Source organism: Lycorma delicatula, chromosome 6 (genome assembly GCF_047948215.1).
Source record: "Lycorma delicatula isolate Av1 chromosome 6, ASM4794821v1, whole genome shotgun sequence".
Classification (NCBI taxonomy): Eukaryota; Metazoa; Arthropoda; class Insecta; order Hemiptera; family Fulgoridae; genus Lycorma; species Lycorma delicatula.
The window spans coordinates 7280546-7292083 of NC_134460.1; the positions used below are offsets into that span (position 1 = coordinate 7280546).

Genomic DNA, 11538 nt, shown 5'->3' on the forward strand with positions numbered 1-11538 from the left:
TCCTAAATATCTGAGACCTTCCATCTGTCACCAAAAAATTGATTATTAATTTTTTTTTACTCTAATAAGAACAAAAATGATTCTGGATGATCTGGAATTTTAGGAATTCAAAACAAAAAAAGTTGTTTATTTTCATATACTACCATTTTACAATTCAGGAATACTTTTTTAACAAAATACTGGTTTTCTATCTACACAACCGAATATTTTTATTTTATTAATTTCTAATCTACTCACAGTTTATATTAGAAGCTAATTAATAAATTATTTATATTAACTTCACATGAAATAAAAATTAACCTTATAGTTTCAAAGCCAGCATCATTTTCAAGTAATAAATATATTCATGCATATAAATATATATATATTTTTTTAAAAAGAAATAAGCAGTTATAACAATAAATTTGACATTATCTTTTTTTTATTTTTAAATACAATAATAACACATTTAGATGATAAAGTTAATGAATGCATTTGGAAAATTAACAAATATCTAATGAGACTATATTTAAACACAAAAATCCTTTCTATAGAATGATAAATCTAAAATATATTAAATTTTCACCATAACAAAATAAAGTGTATTTACAAAAACCTTTTTAGAGTGATAATGTAACAGATTAAAAAATATAGATAACTAAACTATAAAAAAAAGAAATAAAACTTGCACGAAAATTGTACAGCACAATCCCAATTAACTTGAACTGAAGCTTTTCTAATAATATTTTAGAAAGTAAGGATCTACATAGTCTTAACAATTCTCATTATCTCATTATTAAAAAAACTTCTACAAGATTTTGACTTTTTATCAAGTAATTATTGTATTTTTTTGATATACAAATATTTATTTTATTTGTTAATATATAATGAATGTCACCTAAAGTAGGAAACAGTAAATGTAGTTTTACCTTTTTTTTTCCAGGAAGAATGTGTTTTGCATAAGTACTCCATCTTCGATAACTTTTCCTGCATCCAGATTTTAAAAACTCTGTTTAGTAGTATTATATCTTGTTGATTAATAATACAAAATGTACATTGATAAAGACTTTTAATTATTTGATGGTTCTATTATTAAAAAAAAAAACTAGATAAAGGGGACAAGGCTGGATTAATACTCTGAAAACATGTTCTTCCCGTTATGCTAAAGAGAGTATTAACATATTTAATTAACAAATTAAGTTAACAAGCAGTAGTTTTAAAAAATTAATATATATATATACAATCTAATTTTGTATAGTAATGTGGTTGTGCTCCAAATATTAAGAAAACAAATAAACTTTAATTGTACAATATTATTTTTAAGAATAATACTATATCAATAATCTATACAGAAAAAAAAAATTATGACTTTATAAATAAATCAATATTAAATATAAACCAATAAATTTCAGCAATATATATTATATTAAATAAACATTAACAAAAAAAAATAATTTTAAAATTAATTTTACTAATAGACAAGGTGAGGCACATTAGATCTGGAGGGACAAAATTAGAGAAAATATTTTCCCATGTATTAGACCAAGTGGAAAGAGTCCCTAAAGGGTCTCATGTGTGGATACATAAGACTCTTTTATAAAAATATCTTGTTGCTATTTTTTTTTTTATTAACAAATTATTGTAAAAAAATAGTGTTTTTCAGTTTTTCTTTAATATATGGTATTTATTAAAATAGCGAAACGCCGCTGGCACCATTGGAAAGCTGAGAAATTTCTACACAATATTACTAGTGAGCCCTTTTTTAAGCAGTATTTATCACTCAAAAAGCCGCTTACTAAGTAGGTGCAACTACTGCAGCAGTATACATGCCATAAGTCGCACATGCTATAAACAAGTGCCTGTAACTTGTGATTTATTTGAGAAATTCAAAATGGCATGTATAACTCTCTAAGACTAAACAAAATTAATTAATCATATTTTGAAAGTATTTAAAACATTTGAATTCCTGATTTTCTTCTTTAAGAGTTAAATTTTTCAATTTATTGATTAAAGCCCTGTACTTCAAAACAAATTTTAAAAAAACTAATAAGTCACTATTGTAAGTTACACATTAATAGAACATATGTTTATCTACAACTTTACAAAGATTAAAATAAAAATCTATTTTCATTATCTTTTTACAATTTCTTTACAGCAATATTTTCATCTTTTTGGAGATTATTTTAACTTTTTGCTAATAAAACTCACAGAAAAATTAAAGTTTTATTAAAACCGATTCCACCATCTGAAAGTATGTGTTTTACCTAACTCATAACTCCTAAATCAATTTTAAATCTAAAAGATTACAATAAATAGGGATTGCTTTTTCTAATTGGAGAGGATGCGAAAAAGCATTTTTTGTATAAGATACAACTAAAATAATTTGAAAAAAATAATAAATAACCTTTAGATATATTCCTTACAGAATTCATAGATAATGGCCTTGAAAAGACATTACAAACATGAATTCTTAGTTTTTGAAATCTGTTTATGATTACACGGCTTATATTAATATTAACAAATTGCAAAATTTAACACTTAAACAATAAAACCGAGAATTCAAACATTCAATATGATTCTTCAAGTATGATTCTTCAAGTATATGATTCTTTAGTACTTGTATACCAAATTGTCTTGGTACTTATATACCATTTTAAATTTCTCAAATATCTTTAATAAATCACAAGTTATGGGCATCTGTTTATGGCACATGCAACTCGTAAGTATATACTGCTGCAGCAGTCGTGCACCTACTTAGTGAGTGGCCATCTGTTTATTAAATACTGCCAAATCTAGTGATCATAGAAAAAAGTGCTCACTATTAAAACTGTGTAGAATTTCCTCAGCTTTTTTATGGTGTTAGTGGCATTTTGTTGTTCTAATAAATAATTTACATATTAAAAAAAACAAAAGAAAACTGAAAAAAATAATTTTTTAAAAATTTGTTAATAAAAAAAAAATAGCACCAAGTTATTTTTATAAAGTTTCATACGTTAATCCAAATACTTACTTTTACAAGCCTTTTCCACATGGTCTCATGTGTGGGAAAAGTTTTCTCCTATTTCGACCCTCCAGATCTAATATGCCTTATCTATAAATAACTGTTGAAAAACGCCATTCCATCATAATTAAAAAGATTTAAAAAATTTAATTTTATACTAATTTTTAATGTTTTCCCTCAATAAAATCTGACATTCTTTTTATAGTTTTTAAATTCTATAACTAAGAATTCGCTTTATTGCTTAAATAAATAGTTAAATATTACTTTATGGACTTTATAATGATTATATGCTGATTTAAGTTGTTTTGAGGAGAAAAAGTAAAACAAAATAAAGAAAATAAATATTTTATTGTTAAATTTTTCAAGGTCAATTTTGTTTGTTTTTAAGTAGCAATCAAAATATATCTTTTAGTAAATTCCTAAAAAAATATTTAAAGTATAAAAAGAGAACCTTAATTTTAGATATTGTAAGTAGTCTCCAAACATTATTTCAAATAATAACCGATAAAAATGGGAACTAAATATTAATTATAAGTAAAATTAATAATGATAAAAATGTTCATATTATTTTATTTGAAAATTATTTTATAACTATCATTTGTACTTGAAAATATAGATTTTATTATTCTCTTACTCTATATGAAATAAATATAAGTTTTTTCTTTAATTTGGCATTTTAAGGTTGAACATTTTGGTTGAAAATGAACAATTTTTTTTACATAGAATGTACAAAATTTTTTAAAAATATATGATTAAAAAAAACCAGAGATCTTTTTTAAAAATGTAAAACAAATATTGCTACTTTCTTTCTTCTATAAAAAACTCAAATTATTTTTGTAACTTGAAAAAACAACTAGTTAAAAGATTAATTATGAACGTGGAAAGATCAATCTGTAATGTCGATACTTTTTCTTATAAAGTTTAAACTTATTAAGTTTTGTTAAAACACAATTTATCTACTAAAGATTTTTCAAACCGGTGAGAAAAAAACATTGACTAGCTTAGTTAAGGAGTTAAGCTTCAAGATATTACACATGTTAATATACATGGTGAACAGTCAATGTGCACAAAGAATATGTGGAAAGTAATACCCGTTCGTGAACTGTAATCGTGATCCTGGTTAATTCAAGGACAACCAATCTCAATACTGTATTTCTCATATTCTGTACAAGTTTCATTATTTTAGAAGCTTATGTAATCAATATATGTAATAAAGGACTTACATCAAACTCTTGATGACATAAAAAATTTCCACATGTTTTCCCACCGTAACCCATGAAACTGTCCTGTTTATTTCAAATAAACTAAAATCTATGCGAGGTACTAAAATGCAATGCTATTGATCAATGTAGTAAAAAATACAGACGCTGCACTGTTACTTTTTGACTAATTCAGAAAGGAAGGAGATGAATATTTTAAGGACATCATGACAGGTGAACAACATTACTTTTCTTACGTTAGAAAGAAAGCAGTACACGTTAGTCAAAGAAATGGTATCACCTTATTTACCATTCTAACTTAAGAAGTTTCAGCAGAAGCTCTTGACTCAGAGTCTACATTTTTTTAGGATGCTTAGATGTGTATGTGAGGTACTAAAGCAATAGCAGAGAGATATTAAGAAATGCAAAAAAGGACTACTTGTCATACATTAGCAAGATCCTCTAAGATGAACCACCACCCCTCAGAAACAAAAAGACAACTTGATTATTTAAAATGGGATATTTTTGATTGCTCATCTAAGACTTGGACATGACCCTTCATAAGTGATTTTCACATTTTCATCAAACTGAACAATTGATTAGGAGTGCTTCAAAATAAATGAATAGCTGCAGGAACCACTCACTAGCTTCAGAATGGACAGTGTTGAAGAAATTCGGTGAGAGTATAAAAAAATTTGTTACCATTATAGAAGGTTCCAAAATTTTCAAGATGACTAGATGAAAAAATGGCATAAGATGTACTGAGATAAAGTGAAAACTTTCATTAAGAAATCTTTAATCGGTTACTTTATTATAGAAATGGTAATAGTGCTTTCTAATATACGACCCTCAATAACACAACTTCATGCTCATTAGATGATACTGTAATTAAAGTATATCAGAGTAATGACTAGCTATTTACATCAACATTGTTTATCTATACTGTTATGATGTGGAAAAAAAATCCATGAATTTTTTCATGGCACAATAATGCCAAACTTTTGTGTTGTTTTATTTAATTCATAAAATTGTAACTGATGTTTAATTTTGTTATTAAGGATTGTTGTTATAATTGATAAATATGTTTATCCATAGTTCAATTCTTTAAGGTGAATTCACATTCTGAAAAAACCCCTTACCTTTCTCAGTCTACAATGCACAAGAGTAAATAGAAATTACAATCACTGAAATGCTTTCTATTTTGACCAAAGATAACACACAAGATTTCTGAGAGTTACTAAATATGAGATCAACTAAACAGCTACTTTAATTCAAACAAAATTTAAACTCACAAGTAAATCATATGTACAGAACACAGCATTACTCCAGTTAATCATTTCAACATTTAAGTGTTACAACATAATGTAGAAATTAAACAAAATAAATCACTTAAGCGAATTCTTTAATGAAACAATTAAAAACTAATAAAGAACAGTTCACTTAAAAGAGAAACTTTATTAAAAATAAGTGAATTACATTGAAAAATAAAATAAAATAGAGACATTCCTAAAAAACTTAGTTAATAGTGTTGAAATTTGCGGAATCTATAAACTAATATTCAAAATAATCTTAGGCTTGTAAAATTATGAGTTTGCAGTTAATAAATGACAAATTTTGAGACAATGACAACAAAAAAAAATCTTTTAAATAATTAATAACAATAACTTAGCTCAATGTTTATTAAAATTACCCATATGCCAGTACTTTTACATTTATTTATAACATAACTTAATAAAAAAAGAAAACTATTCTTGACATACATTACTTTGAGTAAATTTACAATAAATAAATAATTTAATAATAAACACATAAAATACAAAAAATCTCATACTTAATTCACATAAAACTCGATAATGTCACATAATATAATATATTGCTGTGACATATTACATAATATAGATGTATTGCATCACATAATATAAGGGAACTAAATACACATTCTGCCAAGTGTAAACCAAGCTATGTTCTGTCCAAAGTAAAAAGCACCAATAAAGAAATTGATTAAGCAGAATATATAAGTTTATACTATTATTACTCCTTTACAACAAATACCATCAAAATGATTTTCATATGTTTGTTTTGATGGCAATGCCATATTTTTGAAATAAAGTTACATATGTTACTTTAATTTTTTTCTAAAATTAATGAGAATTTTTCTCATAATTAGGAAGGATGTTCAGAAGGGTTAAAGAGAAATCCAATATACAGACTAAGATTACATTATACTATGCTAGTTAAATGCAATTTCTTATTTAAAGGGTTGTGGCAGCAGGAAATAGACAGACTTCTATAAATCTGGCATAAGTAATATTAACTTTAATCAGAGATTGGTTGAACTGTTAAGTAAGGTCCAAGCAAATATCAAAAAACAATTGCTAAAATTAGTTATGTTCTTTAACTTTTTTTTTACAGAATATTTATTTTTAAATAGTTTTTTCTAATATAATAAAGTAAAAGGTCATAAAATTTTAATTACAGCTGAGATACATAAGTTATCCACTGTTATTGTTTTAACCTTTTAATTTTAAATTCTGAATTCCAAATCTATTCACCAAGATGTACAATAGGAGGTCTGTTCAAAAAACTCTGAACTTTATTTAAATAGTGCTCCAACATGAAGATGTAGAAATGATTGCTAAGTGGTACCGTATAGTGGTTTCCTTCATGATAAATGTCATTAGTTACATTCTCCCACTACTGTTTTTCATTGAGAAATAGCAAATTTTTCATGTATAAATAGAATATGGTTTGTGATACTCAAGAAAGCAAATTATTCACGAGGAGCGAGAAATATTAAATTTTGCTTGAACTTAAAAAAATATTTAAGAAGATTAACTAGTTGATGAACTACTCTTTAGAAAGTTTACGGTGACCGATGCACGAGAGACTGCATTTGTTTTGTAGATGAAAAATTTAGATGCACCTTAAATTCCTGTCACCTTGGATCAAAAAAAGTTTTGCCATGATAGTATATTTTAAAAATTATTACTTTTTAAATCGAAAATAATTCTTTGGCTAATTAAAAAGATTTTTGAAATAATAGGTATCAAAGTAACAGGGTACACCAAAATTGTTCTTTTCAATACAAAAACATCTAATGAAAATGGATTTTTTCATATAAAAAATGCTGAAAATAAACCTAAAATTTTATATCGTTTAAAAAATTTAACATAAAATAATTCAACATTTAAATAAACAACATTGTTTCAAAAGTCTTAGATGCATGATACAGTAATACTTAGAACATACATAATATTTAAAAATGAGTGTGTACATAAATCTTTTGACAGCAGCAGATTAAAAAATAAATAAAAAACTGTTGAGATTTCCTTCTTCAGAGTTTCTATTAGAATAAAGTTGTAATTCAAATAACTAAAAAATATTATACCAAAACATGCAATTATAAAAACTTTAAAAAAAAAACAACAAAGATTAGCACATTAAAAAAGATTATGTCACTCTTCATTAATAAAATTTGATAATTATCTGATACCAATCTTCCAATTTAATTAAGATCTTGTAGGAATGAGTGCCATAAGCTGCACAACAAAACTAACATTATATACAAATTAATGTGTTCTACAGAGGTTTTAATCTATAACTACCGAATGTTGTTCTGCTCAAATCGATTTCCTCCTTCAACTCCAAGAGACAAAAGATTGTCTATTGTTCTACCTTCACTTAACTCTGTAAAATAGTTAAGAGGAAGGCAGAATTGTGATTTTATAAACTTTGGAGAGTAAACTCAAGGAAACATTCTGAGACAATCTCTTACTTTTACATGACGTTACATTAAACTTACATTAAAGTGAAAATAGTATATGGGGATAAAGTAAACTACACTTAAAACGTTAGTATAATTCCCACATCATAGTTACCAAAATACTAACAAAGAACTGATAAATCCAGACGTTTTTAAGATGTAGCAATTATAAATGTTAATGCAATTCCAAACAAGCAATTAAAACATTGGGCACAATTTGATTAGATGTAATGTCTAGCGTACCTTTCACAGTTTTTCAGATATTAAAAATATGGAACAATATTATTAATAGCTACTGCAAAATCCAACTTATCTAAACACAGAGTTTAACATTTCATACCATTATAACTAATGTTATTAATAGCAATTACACAACTTTACTATATTTGTTAAATTTTTCACTTTTCTTAATCATTCTGTTTCTCCCAATCAAACAATATTACTAGCTGAAATCTAAAAAAAGAGTATTTTAATCTAATGATAAAAGTAGTTCTATTTAAAAAAAAAAGCTATAAAGTTACAATTTTTATTCAGTTAAATTTGCAGTATTTTTCTTTTAAATTTTCTACAATTTCAACTAATGTCTAAGTAACTATTACACAAGATAAAATCCTTTCATCCCTGATACTGATTAGAATAAAACAGGCGACTGAATCCTCTAATTTGTTATACTGATATTTAAGGTACAGGCAACAAACATTACCAGATGTACTAGCTTAACACCAAACTTTATAAATATTTAACTGAATGAAAAAAAAAAAAGGTTATAGATAATTCAGGCTTAAGATATTTTTGTCTTTAAAATGCCAGAAACATTTAAAGTAAAAAGCTACAAGATTTCCACACCAAAAAAAAATTAAAAGTATGCTATAAAACTTACACTTGTTCAGCCAGAAACTACAGAAACACTTCTGAATAGCTTTATTTAATTTGTTCCAAGATGATGTCGAGTTAAAAACAAAAAAAAATATTGTTCAGGTTATTTATTATATTCCATGATATCCTGCAGTCATTCAATACACCATAAACGGATTCTGCATAACATCCTTTAGCGTTGAATGTATTAAGCAATAACAACTTATGTCCTACTATGTAATGATTCCATTGCATATGGAATACATAATGAAATAACATCACATAATTATACTAACAAGATATTAATTAAAAATGTAAAACAAAATTTTATAAAATTGTTCCTAAAGATTGGCAAAATTAAAAAAAAAATAGGTCAATATTCTCATTAGGTAGGAGAGCAACTGTTAGTATTTAAAAGTTAATGACCACAGCAGTCAATGCTACTTAAAATAAATTAACAATATGGTTAAATAAAATAGCAAAACAATTCTATAATAAAAATTATTTTCATTAGTCAGAAGCAATTATTTTCATGATGGATTTTTAATTTACTACAAACTTAAAAAGATACGAGTGAAGTAAAATTTCACAATATTAACATTCTTTAGCATGTACACACTCACTGCATTAATTAATTTACTGAAACTATAAACAAAATCATCAATCATGCATGAAGCATTTTTTTCTTTTAAACAATTTCCATTTTAAAGTACCATTCTAAATAATTTTTGGATCAGAAACACACATAACATTTGACTATAACAATAGTGAACCTTTGGAATGTAGCAATGCAGTTGTATCCTCTCATGATCTATTTGCATTGCATGCAAAATTAAAAATACAGCAAATCAAAAGCTGTAATTTGTTTTTGTTGGAAAAAATTATTATGCTGCATTAATTCACGGGTAAATTTAATACAGCTATGAGCCAAATATTATAAATGAAAATAATGTCAAGACTACAGCACTGTCTGTTATGAGGAGGAGTTAATTTGTTCAATAAGGAAACTTTACGTTCATTATTTTCTTGAAACTCAAAACAAATTTTACATTTCCAATTTCTTGATTACGGGATCACAACTGATTCATAAGCGGTAAAAAAACTACTAGAAAATATTCACAACTAAAGATACAGAGAGCTTCAAAAGTATTATGTTTTTGCATGATAATTTTGCACAAATCTTTAATTGCTTTTCCTATGGCCCCTTGAATCAAGAAATCACATTTTTCTGTATTTTAAAAAATGGTTGTAGAATTTTAGAAATTATGAACTGAAACAAAATAAATGGATAGTTGAAATCACTGACAGGACAATTTTCTGAATATGGCGTGTGAAGAGGCTAGTGAGATATATACTTAAATCAATTTTTAGCTTTTTTTTCATTTTATTTTTAATTCAAAATGTCCTTACTGAAAACATTTTTGCTGCTTGATTATAGTAAATCTACAGGAAAAATCCATTCAAATTCAGTTATTTTTTAATCATTGGGTCTGTTAATTTAGTAAAGGAAAAATAATATATTCTATGTGTTTATTTAAAAAGGTATAACTACTTTCTTTCGTTATAAAAATGATATCAAATATCTCCATTTAAAAAATACATCTGATCTTTGATGTACAAAAAAAAATTACACTTTGGTATTAAAGTAATGTTGTATCATATTTAAAACAAATAACCATAATTAACATTTTTTTTAAATGCTGAATGAAAGTAAGTTGTAAATAATAAAATAATCACCATTTGTCTAATGGCTAAATCAATACAAAAAAACCAAATGGTTTTAAAAGAACATAAATAAATTTAACAGATAATAAATTAAATACTAATACTCATAATTTAATTTAAGAATTATTTTCTTATAAAATTTACATTATAACACTCATAATAAATAGCAAATTTTGCAAGATTGCAAATTAATTTTAAGCTTTTTTTATTTTATTCACTTTCCTAGTGCTTCAACTTATAAGATCTGCATTTAAAAAAATTGTAAAATCCTTTTTTATAAGTTAAAAAATAATATATAATAAGTTTTAAAATATATAACTGCTGTCAAAAAAACAAATAAACATACAAACATAGAATCAAATACAAAAAAAAATTAGATAATACACTCTTTTTACAATTGTTTCATTGTACAAAATTTTCATTTGACTAAATGTACACAAACATACTTATGACAAAATTATATAATTTCTCAAATACATATTTATGTATTAACAGTATTAAAGAAAAGCTGTTATTCTCAAATAAAAGAAAAATGACATAGAATGACTCACTGATCCAGAATACGAGTAATTAGTTTATTTTTTAAAAACTATTTTCATTACTACTTGAATGACAATATTTAAAAATAAAATGTTGAGATATTTTACACAACTATATATTTTTGTTTAATTTTTTTTAACAATAATGACTTACCAGTTATTAAAGCGTGGTCTCCAATTATTGTTTCCTCTAAAAAAAGGTCTAGGTCCCACATTATGTGTCTGTTGAAAATTTTCTGAAGGAGGACCGCCGCCAGAAGGTCTGAACCGAGGTGGCATCCCTCTTCTAGGACCTCTCCATGATTTAGGACCAGAACCTCTTGGCCTAAACACAGGGGGTTGTGAAATTAATGGTGGTGGTGCATTAAGAGGAGGAGGTGTATTAAGAAGTGGCATCCATGTTAAATCCTCTATCACACCGCCATCATCCTGTTCATCATTTTTTATGTTACTCACTGGATTATTTAAGTCCAAAAT

General features: G+C 25.5%; 1 protein-coding gene across 4 annotated transcripts in view; it reads right to left on the reverse strand.

The window, feature by feature from the left end:
* The window catches only part of LOC142326449 (glycine dehydrogenase (decarboxylating), mitochondrial-like), a 123822-nt gene extending 112495 nt beyond the window's left edge, over positions 1 to 11327 (reverse strand). For all 4 annotated transcript variants that reach the window (XR_012756786.1, XM_075368969.1, XM_075368971.1 and 1 more), the window contains exon 1: positions 11216 to 11327. Coding sequence is in view for 3 of the 4 variants with exons in the window: in XM_075368969.1 (XP_075225084.1) it covers positions 11216 to 11276 (61 nt within the window). In the remaining variant the exon portion in view is untranslated. The remainder of the gene's footprint in view (positions 1 to 11215) is intronic.
* Positions 11328 to 11538: the final 211 nt, after the last annotated feature.